The 19,685-nt window shown below is 44.7% G+C and overlaps 1 protein-coding gene across 3 annotated transcripts in view; it reads left to right on the forward strand.

The window, feature by feature from the left end:
* REXO4 (REX4 homolog, 3'-5' exonuclease) overlaps positions 1-19,685 on the forward strand; it is a 247,492-nt gene that overhangs the window by 210,554 nt on the left and 17,253 nt on the right. For all 3 annotated transcript variants that reach the window (XM_044058230.1, XM_044058229.1, XM_044058232.1), the window contains one exon: positions 1,685-1,759. In XM_044058230.1, the coding sequence (XP_043914165.1) occupies positions 1,685-1,759 (75 nt within the window). The remainder of the gene's footprint in view (positions 1-1,684; positions 1,760-19,685) is intronic.

Below are 19,685 nucleotides of genomic sequence, written 5' to 3' on the forward strand. Positions count from 1 at the left end.
TGATACCTTTCAACAATCAAATCCCTTTGATGCTTTGTAAGCTCTCTGTGAGCCATGGCTTTTGCTGTTCCAGGCAACTGAGTAAATGTCAGGAAAATCCTACTAGGACAGTTTAACTTTATTTGGGGTTAATCAGAGTCTCTTTAATTGATGGCAGGTGTGTACCCAAGAAGACTGAATGCTGTAATTAAAAGGTGCTTCAACAGAATATTGGTTTAAGGGTGTGCACAATTATAAACATATACAATAAGATGATTGCATTTTTTATATTTTTTCCCGTAACAGAGTTTTGTTTCTCAACTGAAATTGTACAGGTTATAGGTCACATTAAAGGTGGGAAAAGTTTTGAAATCATTTATTGTGGTCTCTTTTTTTTATATCACAAAAACTTGGCATTTTAACAGGGGTTTTTGTATTCACTGTAGGTATGTTACCGATACATGAATTGCAGGAGTCGTCCTTACTGGGCACATTGCGGGTGCTGCAAAGAGCACTTCTGGCTAACATCAAAGATTGAAACAATTTGAAACAATACTAATTTCATGAACTTTAATCGTACTTTGACTTGGGGAATTGGGTCCATTCCCATTATAGTACTAGGAAACCCCCAAAATTTGGAGAAATCAAAGAAGAAAGGAAGTATACCATGCTCTTTGATGTGCATTTTGGATCTTTAAGACAGTTTCTGTAATGCTGCAAAAACCAGCATCCTCCATGAAAGACTTCTGTGACAGTCATTTGATTGTTGAGAGTAGAGTGTGTGTGTGTGTGTGTGTGTGTGTGTGTGTGTGTGTGTGTGTGTGTGTGTGTGTGTGTGTGTGTGAATTTAAAAAAACTTTTTTTTTACTTTTTGTAAGGCAGTTTGAGGTTATACATTTCCTTGTTTTCAGTACGTAACACTCCCACAGTGATGGATAATGCCAGCTGAGTACAAAGCTTTCTAACTTGTTTGCACATTTTACTCATTTTACTCCACACTGAGAGGCATGGAATCCACCATTTTCATAGCCACTGATAAAATGCCCACATTTTTTTCCTTAATGTTGAGGTGTCATGTGAGGTAGTGAGCAGATCTCTGTAAGCAGGTGTATGTTTTTTTGGGAGTCTGCAGTTCCATATATAGGACTGATTTGTATGAAGGGCGCTAGTTAGTGAGGGTGCATCAAACTAAAGGGCCTTTGTGAATGTTTGCATGTTTCTGCTGCTAGCGTGTTGGATTGCAGTTTGTTAGTATGGACACACAAATCTTGAGACAAAAACCATAGTCTCATTGTTTGAAAATATATGCATAACCATTATAACTGGGGACCTGTTGGAGATTGGCACGTCATGTATCATTTGATAAAAGTTAAAGTCCTACTTTTGTGTATGCAGTATCATGTTGAAAAAAATGCACACACTGGACCTGTAGTATAGTGAAGATGTTGGCTCTGAAACTATATTTGTTTTATAAACAAAATTTGCATCATTTGATGTTACTCTTCCATATGGTACAACTTTTCTGTAGTCCATATAAGAATACAGCTTCAAGTAAAAAAATATGAACTGATAATAATACTAGCAAATTTCAGGTAATGACATTGAATGGGACATTTTTTGCCTGTTTCTTGTATGCTGTAGGTAGATTACTTTGTCACATTGCTATTCTTTGTGGTTATCCATTTTCCTGTGTTTCTCTTTGCAGAGTGGACGTCCTTCTCTGAAACTGTTGTGTGAGGTTATTCTTGATGTTAAAGTACAAGAAGGAGAGCACTCCTCAGTGAGTACTATTTTTTTGTTTAGCTTTGCTGGCTGGGTAAGTTGGTTTCATTTGCATCTGTTTTTAATCCTGGCAACACTGAGAAAAGGAAGTATAAAGGCAGAAGATAGGTAAGGTGCAACACTGCAAATAATTCTAGAAGGAAGGGGTGGAAAGTAAATTTGACTTTTCATATCTGCTGATGCATAATTGAGGGTATACAGTTACAGCAATTTGTAAAAGACTTCTTCAGCAAGAAATTATCACAAGTAAAATAATCAAGTAAAAGCAGTGCTGTGTAAAAAAAAAAAAAAAAAAAAAAATACGGCTTTGCTAATCAGAGTGGTTGTTGACAGACTCCAACTAGTTATGAGGAAAAGTGAAACTGCAAGTAGTGGGTGGCTAATTTTGAGGAATAGTGAACTCTGCAAGTAGTGGGTAGAAGTATCAGATTGATGTGATAATTTGTCAAGGCATATGCCAGATAAGTTATGTACATATTTTGTGCTTTGGGCTTGCCATAGGTTGACTTGAGTTGGAGATATTTTATACTTGAGTATGAAAGTACTTGACTATGAATGTTTTTAATGTTCATTGCATAATGTTTGACATAACTGTGGTAAAAGTTTATTCTCTTATTCCAGTAACAAAACATTATCTACTGCTTAATCTGTATTTTCAAGACATGATGGTTTTCTGTCTGTTAATTCATTAAGATTTGTTATGTTACAGAACAAACGGCACAGAGAGACAGAAGTGCAAAAGAATAGTAGTAGTACTAGCCATACAGTCTTGTAAGACACCTTTATCGGCAATATTAAAACTTTAAAAATACACCTTAGTGGACCAAAGCTGTTGCATCACTCTGCTGAGAATAACCCCCTAAGTGAGATGTATTTTTAAAAAGTCAGTGTTAAAATTTAGAGGTACCCGGCAAAGTGTGTAAGGCCTTCAAGTCTCATTGCCTGCAGTGTACTTCTTGTGATTTTGAAAACTGAACAAGTGTTTGCCATTATTGCTTACAAACATATTAATGGTGACCTTGTATGAATACTCTTGCATGATGCTTAGTGAATTGTATAAAACCGTGTTGGTGCCTCTTTTTCTAGCACAGACCTGCAGACTTCTAGCACTTTTCACTCAGCAGTGGAGCTGCAGTTACAGAAAACAAATGTTTCTATAAAAGATGAAGTGTACAAGATGACATTATAAGCCTCATTTGAATGATTAAAAATTAAATTTGAGATATACAAGGAGAAAACTGGAAATAAATTTGTAAGGAGAATTCAGATTTAAAGCGGGCATGATCATTGGGCGAATAACTGTATGAATGTAAGGTGAAGTTCTAGGTTCAGCGCTTTCTTTTAACAGTCATGAAATGAGTACTGGGAAAGAATATCATTGGAATTGAGATGTAGGTATTACTGAAATTCTACACATGGAATTTGAGCTGTTAAGTGTTAGTGATTGAGAACTTACTGTATTTAGTGGCAGTTTATTTGATGTAGTTTAATGAGGCTTTTGTTAGGATTTTAGTTTTATAACATTATTTAGTCAGTTGGATCCAGGGTGCAGTGTTAAGGTTGCACACTGCATATGAAATGTAGGCACTTCTCTCCGGAATACTGTAGCCCACCTAAAACAATATCCATATCCAAATATACAATTCATTTAACTAAAATGAATGATGTAAAATATAAAACAAAACAAAGAGAACATTTCATATTCACTACAGTGTGAAATTAAAAAAACAAACTCGATGTGATGCTGTCTTCTTCATTCCTCCTCACGTCAAGGTCTCTGGTCCGACCCCCTGATCCAGCTCAGCCACATTCTGCAGACTTGGATCAGACTCTCATGCTCCTCCCTCTTACCTGTAATACACTACACCCACCCAAGCATCCCAGATCTCATTTGCAGCTTCAGCATCTAGACGCCGATCTCTGTGCTCTCGAGCTGTGGTCACTTCAATTATATTTTTTAACGCTCGTGTTACTATTATCTTTTCATTGGTTCTGTAAGTGTTAACCTCTCTCTTCCTAGTTAGTTTTTTCTTATATGCGTGTGTGTGTACGTGAGCATTTCTCTACATCCCTATTTCTTATATCCTTTTTTCTTAAAAAGAGTTTTAAATTGGGTAGTTATAGTTGCTGATGGTTTTAGTTATAGTTACACTTAGTTTTATAGCTCTTCGCTTCCTTTTGCCTTGATGTCCATTTTTTTTTTGTTTTGCAAGATTTGGGGCCCGTTCCTTAGTTGTTATGTCTGACGAGCCCTCTCTGGGATTCAAACATTGTACTACTTGTGGGCATAAAATTCCCAATCAAGATGCCCACAAGGAGTGCGTGAATTGTTTAGGTGCAGATCACCTAAAAGCTGATGGTGTAGTGTGTCCTTCGTTCAGTCTACAGGTGCTTGCGAATAAGCGTAATGAATTAATCTTAAGGGGTCTTCCATCTTCAGCTCCTGAGGGTCAGACCCTTTCCTTGGCTTCAGCTTCTTCCTCATCTAATGAAGTAATAAGTCTCTCCCTGTCTTCCCAGGAGATCCTCTGGAACTGAAGTCCAAGACTAAGAAACTTCAGATCCATCCTCCTTGGATCCGAAGAAAGAGCCTATCCCTTCAGATCAGCAGCATCCTTGGTCATAATATTGCCACGTCCTTCTTCGTTGGCTCTACTGTTGGATCCCATGGCTGTGGAACTGAGAGCTCAGAGCAAATCTTCTTCCCATTCTGTTAAGTCTAAGCACTCCTGACCCTCCTCATTGCCTTCTTCTAGATCCTTTAGATGGTGGTCTGAGGCAGACAAGGGCCGGATGATGAGATTCCTCAAGTCCCAGATTCAGATTGGTATAGTGTCAGCTCCATCCCCTATCGAATCCATGAGCTACCCGGGCCATACCATTAGAACTCCTTCTCTGATCGACCCTGTGCTTCATAATTGCAGGTTGTGGGACTCCTGTGTGTCAGGTTCAGTGCCAGGGAAGCTTCCTTCCTCAATCCTGATGGTACCCTTGATAATCCATGTTCCTATCCCCTCAGACCAGAGTGGGTCTCATAGCCGAGGTGTCCGCACCAAATCCAGGGGAGTGGGATCTGCTCCGTCCTTGTCGGAGCCATCTCTCCCCTTAGGCATCTTGGCACTTGACAGTTCGGGTCCTATCCTTCGGGGCTTCGGCCTAGGGGAAGATGGAGAGGGCCTGCCCTGGTCTTTTGGCTTTTCAGGTAGTGGAGAGGGTTTTCACCAGAGTAAGAGAACCATCACAGCATGTCCTGCAATCCACTCCTGTACCCCCTTCAGGTCAAGGCCTTGAGCCCATTCGTTCTATCCTGAATCAACTCCTCTCGAGTGGCCTTCAGGACCTCCCTGCCCGGGGGGGGGGGGGATTCCCTACTTTTGATACTTCCCCAGAATACCCCGTTGAAGTCCTCCAGAAGAAGACTTGCAAAAGGAGGTACATTAACTCCCCAATGGAGTCCTTAATCGAAGACACTGACTTTGAGGGGGCCCAATCCCCACATGAGGATGTTTCCTTCAGAGACATTCTGGAAATCTTGAAGCAGAAAGGTGAAGTGGGTGGTCTGCCCAGCCTCCTTCAGAGAGGAGTCCATTATTTTGGAGGCATTTGGGGCAGGCCCATCTATGTTTTTGGTGATTCTCCGTGGCGGACGGCCTCGTTGACTTGGTTTCCCGCTGGGCATGGAAGGAACCAGATCCCATTGAGTCTATTCTCAAGTGACCTGATAAGTTTCTGGTACCACCAGCCGGCAGAAAACATTTGAGTAGGGGCCCTGTAGTTGATGCCATTGTGATGGTAGCAGCTACTAAAAAAGAACTGGCAGAGGGGACTTCTATTGTCTATCTGCCTGAGAAGGAGTCTAGAGCATTGGACAGAATTGGAAAGCGTGTTTATGCCCCAGCCACTTTTGCGCTGTGGTTGTTAAATTACCTTGCTCACTTTACCCGGCTGCAGTGAGATCTGATCAAGGAGCTTTGGTTTTCTCTCTCTATCTCTGTCTCTCTCATTCCATGGAGGAATTCAAGAAACTTTCTCTGTTTGGATTTATTTTTCTGAGGTGCAAGCCAAAGCCAGTGGGCTATGGCTGACCAAGTTTGCAGATGATTGCAAGCTGGGCCCTGTCATCAGTTCCCCTAGTGATGTGGACAATCCTTCCAAGAAGGTCTCACCCAAGCAAATGACTGATACCAGAAACATGGCCTCAAACTGAATGCCAAAAAATGCATTCTCATTCCCTCTGGGGAGAGTGATGTCCCCACAGATTATCACATTAATAACAAAGTCCTAAACACACAAGCAGCCATGAAGGAATTGGGCACCCAGGCTGATGGCAAACTGACTTTTGACCACCATATTACTTCCATTGTAGGGAATGCTTTCTACATGGCCCACCTCATTGGGAAGGGCATCTCCTCCAGGGACAAGGAGGTTATTACATCCCTGTACTCTTCCCTTATAAACCCATTCCTGAGTACAACACCCCTTTTGGCTTGTACCTCACAAGCACATGCAGCAGCTGGAGAGCCCACAGAGGTTCGTCACCAGGAGAATCCAGGGCCTCGGACACCTACCCTACACAGATGGGCTAGAAGCTCTGTTCCTTTACTTTGTCTCATACAGACTCCTTAGAGATGACCTTTGTCTGGTATACAAAGCAGTCCCAGATCCCGCTTTGATGGGACTGTTGCATATCCGCAAATCAAGCTCTACTCGAGTAACCCATATGCATGACCTCAACCTGGTCTGTGACATCAATAGGACTTGGTGGGACAGATTTGCCTCTCTTCTGTGGAATAGACTCCCTCTCCACATCATAGTTTAATAGGGTAATACTAGGCTAATGGCCCTGGAGCCTTTACAAACCTAGCCCATAGGATTAGCATGGCATTGTGCCACCCAATCCTTAGTTCCCATTGCCTCTGTCAAGTAGAGCCACAGGAGTGATCGCTGGGGTAAATTTTCAATTTCCCATCCACTCATCAAGATTTCTCTTGAAAGAGGGCTAGTGAAGCGCTCTGCTTGATATTTATGGGAAGTCTATTCCATAGCATGGCCAGTTTGTGGGTTATGAACCTGTCCCTCCAGCTTGTTCGGTTTGTGGTAATGAGGTTGAGGTCTCTGGAGCGTGTAGTGTGGAGAGATTGGGATTTCTTTAGATATAGCATTTCTAACAGAGTTGGGTCAGACATGGCTTTGTAAGTCAAGCAGAGATCACCTCTAACTAGGCAATATGAGACAGAGAATAGTTCGAATTTTTTTGAGTCCATCCATGTAGGACAAGTGTTTAAGGCCTAAGATCCTCTATGTGAGGTATTTTTGCGACCTCTAAAGTTGTTTTAGGTGTCTAGTGAGGTACATGCCAAATGGGGCATTGTACTCTATGATTGGCCTAATGAGGGAAGAATAGAGGGAGACTACCTCTTTCTTCCTGGATGCAAAACCCTTAGTAATGAGATGTGCCACATAGAATAACTGACCACAGTGGCAATGTTGTGGTCAAAAGAGAGGTTGCAGTCAACTTGTGTTCCTAGATCTCTTATGACACCTTCTGTGTTCAGTGGACTACCATCGATGTGGTAATTCATGGGAACTGGTTTTTTCCTAAAGGGGGTGATGACACATTTTTTGGCATTGAGCTTTAAGCCATGGTTCTGATACCAGTCCTTGGTCTCAGTGAGGCCTTTCTGTAGGATGTCAGCATCACTTGGGGAGTTTAATTATGGCTTCCAACTTGCAATCCTCTGCAAATTTTGTCAGCCAGAGTCCCTTCATGTTGGCCTGGATTTCAGAGAAGTAGATACCAAACAGGAGAGGACCCAGGACCGAACCCTGTGGGACTCCACTCGTGACTGGTCGACAGTCTGACCTGGAGTCAGCTACTTTCACACTGTGTGTTCTGTCTGTGAGGCAATTTGCAACCCATGTAGTGATATAGGGGTTGATGCCTAGCTTAGTGAGGTTTTTCTATGATTCCTGAGTGGGGAATGATATCAAAGGCCTTGACCAGATCAAGGTAGGCTGTATGGAACCACCTTGCCTTCATCCACAGCTCTGGTGACACTCAGTCAACCAGGTTGAGCAGGCATGACCTACCCTTCACAAAACCAAACTGTGTGGGATCCAAAGTTTGGGGTTCCCTGTATCTTTGTTTATTATGTCCATGATGATGCGTTCCATAGCTTTGCATGTCAGACTTGTCAGGCTAATAGGGTGATAGTTCAAGCAGAGTACCTCAGTAACCCTTTAAGTGCAACCTGGATAACTGGATAGGGAACAGAAAATACATCCCTGGGATTTCACCCGTGTCCCTGCTGGGCAGAGGCATTGGGTACTGACTTATAACATGGGCTAAATTCTTGGCTAGGCTTGTAAGGGTCTCGGGGCCAATAGCCTAGTAAATTTCTGTGATCTAAGCTGACCACTCTGTCACCCGTCGCCAGTTTCTCAATGAGACTAATTTCTCATACAATGGAAGATGGTCACAAGCTGCCGGTTCAGGACTATCCTTAAGGAGGATGCCTAGATGAGGCTCTGATTTTGTGGAGCCATTTAAGGCATCCTTTGTGAATGCCCCCTATGATGGCTCTTCACTGTTTCAGCCATCTGTTAGAGATACTCTTACCTACAGTGAAAAGGATGGGAAGACCCGTTCTGCTGTAGAAATCAAAATTTCTACTCCTCAGAGGTCCTTTTCCAGGAACCATTGTGGAGGCAAGAAAATGTGGTTTTGTAAATCTCAGGGGCCTTTCCAAGACCCGCATGTGGAACCCTCCTCTAGGGGCAGGGGAGGAGAGTTTAATGGGTTTATTGGTAGGTGCTGCCATAAAGGCAGAGGGGGTCCGCAAAACCAGGGCTTTGGAGACACCTACATATCGCATCTTATGACCAAAGGTTTTTCATCCACGAAGAAAGAGTTCATCATCATCCTCTACTCATCCCTCATTAGACCAGTCTTTGAATATAACGCCTCGTTTGGCATGTACCTAACCAGACAACTACAACAGCTGGCGAGGCCAGAAAAGTACCTCACAAAAAGAATCCTAGGCCTTTAACACGTCCTCCGTGGACAGACTCAAGAAACTTCAGCTGTTCTCAGTCTCTTATCTACTTAGAGGTGATCTCTGCTTAACTTACAAAGCCATGTCTGACCCAGCCCTACTTGAAATGCTACACCTATAGAAATTCCAATCCCCCCACGCCGCACGCTCCAGAGATCACAACCTCATTAACACAATTAAGAGAAAATGCTGAAGGTACAGATTCATCTCCCAAAGACTAGCCATACTCTAGAATAAGCTTCCCATTCATGTCAAGCAGAGCACCTCGCTGGCCCTCTTCAAGAGAAATCTTGACAAGTGGATGGCTAGCAGAAAGTTAACTCCAGGGATCATTCCAGTTGCCCTATTGAATAGGGGCACTGTGAACTAACATTGGGTAGCATGGTGCCTTGGCAAATTTTTGGGGCTAGGCTTGTAAAGGCTCAAGGGACAGTAGCCTAGTAAACACCTATGAATCTTCTCCGACAAGCCCTATCAGTGCTCCTGAAGCACTGCCAAACTGTCCATCTCTGGAGGCAGTCGGGGTCGACTTGCTTTGCACTCAGAAGCCTGGACCCAGTTCACTCAAAATTCCTAGGTGCTAAGCATAATATCCAGAGGCTACAACATTTCCTTTTTTCCTCACCTCTCCGAACACCAAAAAGAAACTCCCCGATGTGCCACCCAGTGAAGAGAGAGCATATGCAGCACAGGAGATCCAAAAGCTGCTGCAAAGAGAGTCATCAAAGAGGTCTTGACCAAACAGAAAGGATTTCAAACCTACTCCCACTTTATTTTGGTTCTGAAAAAGACAGGGGGACGCAAGACCAATTTTGGATCTAAACTAGTTAAATTGTTATGCAAAGAAGTCTAGGTTCAGAATGGTTACAATCCAGTCTATTCTGCCACTGTTATGCAAGGACAATTGCTGGGAGTCTGTCCTTTTCAGTTCAGGGCACTGCCCTTTGGGCTTGCCACAGCCCCCAGGGTGTTCACGAAATGCATGGTGGTCATAGCATCTCACATGAGACTCGAAGGATTCTGGTGTTTCCATACTTAGAAGATTGGCTCCTTAGAGGCATCATCTTATCCAAGCCTGAAATTACTTAATCCAACTTTCACACTCCCTGGGCATCACTATAAACCTAAAGAAATCCAGTCTGATTTCTCTGCAGAACCTAGAATTCATAGGGACACAGCTGAGCATGAAGAATCAAATAAGCTTCTCTTTCCTTGCACAACATAATACTGAGGAATCAAGTCCGGGAATTGCTATCCCACCAGTCCCGCCCCCTGCATGGCTAGTCTTAAAAGTCCTAGGATCCATGTAAGCAGCAGTTTTGTTAGTTCCTCTAGCAAAGGTTCTTCTTTAGAATTCATCAGTGGGCATTGCTCAATCAGCCACTATCCATTCCCATCAGCTTGACACCTATTTGCAAATGTAGTCCAAAAAGTAAAACAAAAGTCCAACACTCTCAAAGAAGTTTAATAAAATAGCAAAGCTTTCAAGTAAAAACTCTTCAGTGTTTAAAGCTCAAGGTTACTGAGAACCATTTAAAACAACGTGCAGCCAATTAGTTAAAATAATCAATTAACTCAAAATACTTTAAAGCGTCCATACAAAAATTCACTGCAGTGTTAGCTTAGTTTTTCCATAGCCTAGTTCACTAAAGCATTTATAAAACATCATGTTTGTCTCAGAATAGGTTTAATACTAACACTTGTATTCAGTCTAGGAGAATGGTCTACTGGAAAAAAAATATCCATTTATATTCGCACAGTTCTGTTTTATTAATGATATCTCTCCCATTTTCATGCATGCAGATAACTTGTAAAATCCTGAACTTGAATCTATGTTCTGTACCTTCACTAAATATATGCTTGGCTAAAGCATTAGTTAACACATTTCTACGTATATCTGAAAGGTGACTGCTTATTCTATCTTTTAGTTTTTTACCAATATAGAAAGAGTTACATTGTGTACAATGAGAAAAGTATACCACATTTTCAGTAGTGCAGGCTCTTCTTGCTCTAAAAGGGAAACCTTCTCCACTTATAGGATGTTTAAAGAGTCTGTCAGTACAGATATCACTACAGTGGACACAATTATAACAAGGAATAGTGCCCATTTTTTATGTATACCAGTCTTAAGATGCCTTTTATTACTAGCATCCTTATAACAAATAAATTGTTTAAGTTCTTTTCTCTTGTATGCTAAGTGTGGTTTCTCTCCTGTAAGACCACAAATCTCTTGGTTAGAAGTTAGTATCATAATTATGTGTCTAATAACATCAAAATGTTTATTATATTTCATAATGTAGTTAACCTTACAATATTTCCCTTGCATATGTCTTGTGGACCTACAATGTCTACTTTATTAGAAAAGTAAGGTTTAACTATGTCTTCTCTCAGCTGTTTCACAGTTTCTTTAGATTTATTAATAAGAGAAACATCATATCCTTTATTCTTAAAATCAGATGCCATGTTTTCCATTTCACTAATAAATGCCCCTTCCTTAGTGCTCTATCTACTAGCCCTCATGAATTGGCTCTTGACAATGCCATTAAAAACGTGTCTGGGATGCATGGTTTCTGAATGAACATATTTACCTGCTTGTACCTCTTTCCTATAGATGACCGTACTCTGTGTGGAACCTTATAGTAACATCTAGGAAATTGTTTCCATTGATGCATTCACTACAAACAGCAAAAATTCAGTGCTGGATTGTAAAAAATGGATAAAACTCTCCACCTCAAAAACTGAGCCGTTCCATAATAAAAAAATAATAAAAAAAAATTTAACCATGAAATGTTTATAAATACCATTTTGCTATTTCTAAATTCATCACTTTGTTCCTTATAGATATGTTCTTCCATCTTCCTAGAACCAAATTGGCATAGGTGTTAGCGAAGGGGAGTACCCATCGCTACACCTAGTCTCTGGTAGTATATGTTATTAAAGCTAAATATATTATTCTCAAGGACACATTCAAGCATTGAGCATAACATTTCGACTTTATAATTATATACTTCACTATGTTAAAAATTCTCTTATAGCATCCACTCCATAGGAATTTGGGATGACCGTGAATAAGGATTTGATGTCCAGTCCATCCAATAAAATGTCACTAGATATATTATCGGAGCACCATGCATTTAAGGCTAGCAAATAATCTCTAGTATCTTTAATAAAGCTATGACAGAAATTCAGCATGGAAACCAACTGTTTATCCATATACTTAGAAATGGCTGTTGTTATCCATTTTTTACCAGACACTGTTGGTCTCATTGGGGGTTTACTTAAACATTTTTTATCTTAGGTAGCCCGTAAATAAACGGGATTGTGGGCTTGACAATGTATAGATAGTTACAGGTTTCTGATGTAATACTTTCTTCTATAAGTAATTCATATAAGAAACTTTTTACTTTACTTATAATTGCATCCACATATATCCTATGTATTATCCTAAAAGTGTCAGTCTGAAAGAAATGTTTCCACCCATTCCCTATACTGGCCACTTCCCATTACTACCATTGTCCCCCTTTTGTCTGCTGGTTTAATAATGTGTTCATTGTTGCTCAAAGATATTAATGCATTCTGTTCTTCCTTACTAAGGTTATACAATTTACTACCTTTCTGTTTATTAAATGTACTTCCTAAATCTCTTATGAAGACATAATGACTGATGTAATGGGATCCTATCTCGCCTACATTCGGGGATCCTATCTCGCCTACATTCATGACTGATGGGATCGGAGCCGATACATCGGCTCCGACTCGGCCACTATACACTAGCACGAAGTCTCTTATTGGCTGGGCTACCCCTTATCCCAGGATGCACCACGCCCGCTTCCCCAGATCTCATTTGCCGCTTTTCAAGCTAGACGTGACCTCGACTTGGCTGGAGCTAAGTTTGTTTTCGATTACTTTTTGGTCCTTTGACCTAGGGGTTTCTTCATAAAATTAACACAGCTGTTTTAACAGCTTTCTAGTGTGTGTGAGCCGTTTTCGGCATGATTGATTTTCGCGTTTTTTTTTCTGATATACTAGGCAAGGCCCGTTTAAGTTAGAGGGCCCTTGCCCTTTTTGTGTGTGGTGTGCTTGGTATTATCTTGATTTAGTTATTTTTATTGTATTTGATTTATCGGGCGAAGCCCGTTTAAGTTAGAGGGCTTCTGCCCGTTTTCCTGTGCTCATCCTTTTCTGTGCTGTCTGTTTTTCGGGCCAGTCCCGTTTTCTAGTTAGCAGGGCTCCCGCCCTACTATTGGTTTTTTCTGTTGTGCAAATAGTGTGTTTTCTGACCTGTCTAAGGAGCAGAAGTCTGGTTTTAAAAAAAATGTGCTAAGTGCAATTACAAGATGTCCCTCACAGATAGTCATGCTGTCTGTGTTTATTGTTTGGGACCTAAACATTTGCAAGAGACTTATAGTGTTTGTCATGCCTTTTCCTCTAGGGTCCTTCAAGAAAGGAAAAATAAGTTGATCCTTCGGGGACTTATTAAGCCTACTTTTGAGGAAGCTTTGGCTTCATCCACTACTCCTGTTGCCAAAAAGAAAAGGGCGTCGGCTCCGACCAGTCTGTCTGAGCCAACTTCCAAGAAGCATAGGTCGTCGGCTCTGACCAGTCCGTCGGAGCCGACTTCCAAGAAGCATGGGTCGACCTCTTCCTCCTCGGCTCCAATGGCTTCGGAGCCGAGGGTTAGAGAGTCTGCCTTGATGCCTCTTTCCTCGGCTCCATTTGCGTCGGAGCCGCAGGTTAGTGCATCGAGAGGCCAATCACCTACTTCGGCTCCATTGGTCTCGGAGCCGTTGGAGGTGTGCAGCTCAGACTCTTCCCCCTCGGCCCCGAAGTCCCCTTCGGCGCCGGTACTTGTACATACGGAGCCGGACTCTGTTCCTATAGTGTTGGAGCCGTTTCGGAGCCGGTCCCTTGGTCTTTCGGAGCCTAGAGAGAAGACGTCTCGGCCCCCATCTATTTCCTCTAGATCCTCCAGGTTGTCTGAATCTGATTTGGACAGAGTTATCCAGAGGCTTTTCCAGTCCCCAGTTTTTGCTAAAATGATCTTGGCTCCAGCCCACTCTGCTCCGGAGCTGATCCCTTCTTCGATACATCCAATTCCTCCTCCAACCTCCTCAGAGCCATTGGAGTCGGTGATGGTGGAGCCATGCAGAGTTGTCCAGTCGGAGCCGGGACTCCTTCCGAGCTTCTCTGCTCCGACCGTCATTCCTACCCTGTCCTCGGCGTCAGGGTTTGGTACCAGGACCTCCTCGGTCGGGGTCGAGGGGAACACTTTGGAACTGGTGGCTTCGGTGCCTAGTCTTCCCCTCGGAGCGTCGGCCACAGGTATTCCTGGTGCTGTCGTGGTTTCTCAGCCGGGGTCCTCCGTAGAGTCTGGAGGTCCTGCCTTTGAGGCCATGAGGAGTGCGCTGGCCATGTCCTTGCCGGCTCAGCAAGTCTCTACCTCACCATCCCTAGACTTGGGTACTGGTGCTTCTGGAGTGCTTCATTCCCATGGCAGTGGGGCCCCAGGGCCTGAGGATATCCCCTTAGGGGGTTCCCTTCTTCCGGGAGGTCCTTCTGAATCCACTTCGGATGAATCTCCAAGGAAGAAATTGTGCAAGAGGAAGCACGTTGACTCCCAGTATGAGTCCATCACATCAGATACTGACCTCAATGATGCGGAGGGGTCCCCAAGATTGTCCTCGGATGATGTCTCCTTCTCTGATATCCTCGAGATCCTGAGACAGAGGCAATTGGCAGTCCAATACCCCTTCCGCTGAGGAGTCAGTCTTCCTCAAGGCCTTTGGGGCCCAACCCTCCGCCTCCTGGGTGTCTCCACCCTTCGATGAATTACTGGACTTAATTTCTCGAAGGGTGTGGGAACATCCTGACACTGTGGAACCGGTGCCCACCAGGCCTAACAAGTTCCTCTCAGCCCCTTCTCAGAAGGAATTTCTCACCAAGGGAGTTGCAGTAGATGCGATGGTGGTGGCATCTGCCACTCAGCAGGATGTGGCAGAGGCTTCAACGTCTATTCACCCATCTAATAAGGGTTCCAGGAGCATGGATAGGTACGGGAAGTGTACCCTTTCTTCAGCGGCCTTTACTCTGCGGTCGCTGAATTATCTGTGTCATTTTACCAGGCTCCAAAGAGACCTCCTCAAGGAGTTGGGTGAGTCTCTTACGGGTAATCTTCCTGAGGCGCTAGCCCAAACTGCTGGTGCCCAGATGACTACTCTTCTATTGTCAACTCATCCATGAGGCTCATATCATATGCGGCCGAGGGGGTGAGTAGAGCAACAGGAACAGGCGTGGCTTTAAGAAGGCAAGCCTGGTTACGCTTGTGTCCTCTTGCGGAGGCCTTTAAGTCTTCCTTCGCCGACGCCCCCTTTGATGGGTCTTCTTCACCTTGGGTCCAAACAGAGGACACACTGACTCGGTGCGAGCAGGAGGGCAAGACCTTGACTGCCGTGGGAGCCCGTTTTTCCGCTCCTTCTAGGCCTTATCCCAAGGCCCAGAGAGGAGGGAAAATGTGGTTCAGGAAGACTCTGAGGTTTTTCCCTGCTCCTCCAAGTGATCCCCCCCCGTAGAGGCAGGGGGGTGATTCAGGAAGACGCCACCCCAGAGGCGGCAGAGGCCCCTGCAATTCTGGAGACCGTGATTCCTTTCATGGCTCTTTCTACTCTCACCGTCCCTGAGACGTGGCCCAACTGCGCATCTCCGGAGCCAGTCGGGGGTCATTTTGCGGAGCACTTACAGGTGTGGGAATCTATCACCAAAGATAAGTGGGTGCTCCGGATTTTAACCGGAGGCTACATCATCCCTTTCTTCAAGCCCCCTCTTCCCATCTGAAAAATCCCGGATGTGCCACCCAGTCAGCGGGATCAAGCAGCCGTAGAGGTCTCAAAGCTGCTAAACAAAGGAGTCATCCAGCCTGTCCCCACCGACAAGATCGGATTAGGAATTTACTCAAGATTATTTTTGGTGCCAAAAAAGAGGGAACCTAAGGCCCATTTTGGACCCAAGCTCATTGAATCGCTTTGTAAAAAAGTCCAAATTCCGAATGGTCACCCTTCAGTCCATGCTCCCATTATTGGAGAAGGACGTCTGGATGTGCTCCATAGATCTCAAGGACGCTTACTATCACATTTTGATACGTCAAGAGTCCAGGAGTCATTTACGCTTCCACCTGGGAGCCAGTCATTTCCAGTTCCGAGCACTGCCCTTTGGTCTCACCACAGCCCCCAGGGTGTTCACCAAGTGTCTGGCAGTGGTGACAGCTCACCTGAGAAGTCTAGGATTCCAAGTGTTTCCCTATTTAGACGACTGGCTCCTTACTGCCACCTCCAAGCATCTACTAGTTCGTGCGGTTATGACCACTGTCAGTTTAGGTCATTCACTAGGGATCACGTTCAATTGGGAAAAATCTGTGCTGCAGCCATCTCAGCATATTACCTTTATAGGCGCAGAGTTAGACAAGAAGGATGCGTGCTTTTTTGCCGGCAGAAAGGATTCAGGTCCTGCAATCTCAAGTTCGAACGTTGCTACCCAGATCACGAGCTCCGGCCAGACAGATCCTACAGTTGTTGGGCACGATGGCCTCGACGAATCTTCTGGTCCCCTTAGCCAGGCTGCACATGCGGGTGCTGCAATGGCTATCGGTCCAATGGTCTTTTCAGGAGCTTCCCTTGAACCATTTGGTCCTGATTACGGAGAGTTGCCGTCAGGACCTCCGTTGGTGGCTGGTTCGGTCCAACCTGGACCAGGGGCGACCCTTTGCCCTTCAGCCCTCGGTTGCCACGGTGACCACAGACTCCTCCCAGATAGGGTGGGGGGGACATTATCTGGACAGGACTGTCCAAGGCACATGGCACGCTTAAGAAGCGCACTTACATATCAATATCCTGGAAATGAGAGCGGTGCTATTGGCGCTACAAGCACTACACCTTGCTCTCCCCCGGGGTACTATTGTGATTCTATCCGACAACATGTCGGTAGTCTGGCACATAAACAAGCAAGGCGGAACCAGGTCCTACCCCCTTTGCAGGGAAGCCATGAGAGTATGGCAATGGGCAGTTGCTACCCAGCGCTTCCTAGTAGCAACGCACATTCCGGGGAAATCCAATGTGATTGCGGACAGGCTGAGTAGGACTATCCTGTTGCCCCACGAGTGGTCCCTCAATGAGAGAGTGGCTGCAAGGATCTTCGCCAAATGGGGCCTCCCTTGTTGCGACTTGTTCGCCAGCCCCCACAATGCGAAATGCGGAGAGTTCTTCACTCTGACTCCCTCTCAGGGGCAGACTCCCAGGGATGCCTTAGCTCACAATTGGCCCCCCGGTCTTCTTTATACCTTCCCTCCGGTCCCCCTTCTCCCGAGGGTGATACAGAAGGCAATTTACATGGGGAGCGATATGATTCTGATCGCCCCGCACTGGCCTCGTCAGGTTTGGTTCCCCTTCCTTCGGAGGTATGCGGTGGAAGGTCCATGGTTTCTGGATCCAGTACCGGACCTGTTGACCCATCAGTCGGGACAGTCTCATCTGTCCCTCACGTCCTTGAGGCTGGCTGCATGGTTACTCCACTTCCAACCTTAGTCAGAGATAATTCTCTTTCGCCAGAAGTAATGCACATTTTGTCCTCTTCTCACAAACCGTCCACTATCCAATTGTGCTCCAGCAAATGGAAGAGGTTTGCCTTTTGGGCTCAGCAACGAGGTATTGATCCACTTACTGCCCCAGTGCAGCAGGTTTTAGAATTCCTAGCTTCCTTGTTTCATTTGGGTTCTTCAGTTTCCACAATTAAAGTGCAGCTAGCAGCCATTTCGAATTTTCATGTCTCTTTCGAGCCGTCCTTAATGGCAAACAGGCTTTGCAAGTCTTTCCTTAAGGGAGCGTGGCTCCTTAGGCCCCCCAATAGCTCACCCTGTGCCCCCTGGGGAGCTGAATATAGATGTCCTTCAAGGATGCATCTGCAGTCCTAACATATGGGTTGTCCTGCCTCAGGCAGCCGTTCGGTCGGCCGGATTCCAAAGTCTGGGTCTGGCCTCGGCTGATGTCGCACTTCACCTGACGTCATAGCTGCTATGGTATAAAGGCATCAGCCGATGCCATTTTCCTCAGTCTTTCTTGCCGCGCGGTGCCCGAAGCAGAAGCTGTTCGCAAGTGCCGGTCGGTCAGATCCAGAGATTTCTACTACCGAAGACTTCAAAAAAGCTAAGTACCCCGTTGGGGACTCTTTCTTGCCTCAGCCGATGTCAGACAAAGTAAATAATTGTTTAACTTGTGGGAAACAAATACCTCAAGGATTTCCACTCTTACTGCCTTCCTTGTTTAGGCCCGGACCACGACATATTAGCTTGTTTAGCCTGTGCCTCCTTCAACCGACGAACGCTTAGACGTCGGTCGGAGTTTGCAGAGGAGTTTTTTGGTCCCGCTTTTACATACAAAATGCCGTCGGAGACTCCGACTACACAATTAGCTAAAAAGCACAAGGAAAAGGACCGACACTCTTGGTCCGCAGTTTCGGCTGAAACCACGGTTAGGCCAACCGCAAGTGTCTCTGTTTCGGCTGAAACCGAGTCCTCGGTTCTTCCTTCGGCCGAAAGCAGGCCTCAGATAGCCGAGGCTTCTCAGAGCATGGTGGAATCGGCTACTGAAATTGCCCCTACAGAAGCAAGCACCCAGGATTTGCCAGATACTATTCCTTTAGACATATCTACCCCTGCACGTGGGGCTGCTAGACCCCCTGCATCTATGTCTATCAAGGCTTTTTCCAGGGCTAAAGCAGCTAAATCTTCTAAGGCCTTACCTGCTAAAACTCCCTCACACAGGCCTACCTGTAGTTCTCAAATGTTCAGCCTGGCTGAGGATCTCATTTCTTTGATCAGGGGATCCCAACCTCACCCAGACAGGGTCTCTCAACCCCCTCCAGATAAGAGGCCTAGGACTGAACTTCCGGAACCTGTTTCTACAGACTATTCCTCGGGTGACTCGGATGTCTCAGACCCGCAGGAAGGCCCATATTCTCCTTATGAGGATTCTGATGCAGAAGACTCCATTCCTTCTGCCTCTCCTCCTGAAGAATTTTCTTTTGGGGAAACCTTACATGCTATGAGGGAACACTTTCAATAGCAGGGCCAGGATTTTTCAGATTCAAGGAAAAGGCTAAGGACTTTCTTACACTTACCACACCATAGGCCTTGCCATTCCTCCAGTACTAACAGTTGTTGATGATGCATATAATGATGCCTGTACTGCCCTGATTCTCTTCCTCCGGCCCCTGCCAAGCCTGACAGATATTACAGGGTCCCGGACACACACTACCATTTGTATAAGGCTCCTGTTGCAGATCCTGAAACCATTTCACAGGGCCCTAAAGCTGTGGCAGCTGCTTCTGCCAAAAATCCTCTCCCCTCTGAAAGGGAATCTAGAGCATTAGAGAGATGGGGTAAAAAGGTTTATACTTCTGCTACTCTTTCGGCCAGGGCCTTAAACTGTCAATTTCACATGATTCAGTACCAGGAATTTTTGTTAGACCAGCTAAATAAAAAACTGTCCTCTCCTGAACCTATAGACCGCAAGTCCCTTCAGGATTTGGTACATAACTCTCAGCAGGTCAGTAACCATTTCTTAAAATGTGGTTATGATGCACTGGAGGCTTCCTTTAGATCAGCTATGACTGGAACAGTGATTTGAAGGCATGCCTGGTTAAAAAAACAATCCTTACCAGACCATGTTAAGTCAAAACTCCTAGATGCTCCTATGGAGAAACAAAGTTTGGCTCCCCTGCACAGGAGGTTCTAAAGAAGGTGGAGGAAAAAGCAAAATCTGTCCAAACAGTCAAAGATTTCTTACAGGTCCAACCTCCGAGGTTTAGCAGAAATTGGCCTTC

The sequence above is a fragment of the Protopterus annectens genome, chromosome 16.part0 (assembly GCF_019279795.1).
Source record: "Protopterus annectens isolate FY-2018-M chromosome 16.part0, PAN1.0, whole genome shotgun sequence".
In the NCBI taxonomy this organism is placed as follows: domain Eukaryota; kingdom Metazoa; phylum Chordata; order Ceratodontiformes; family Protopteridae; genus Protopterus; species Protopterus annectens.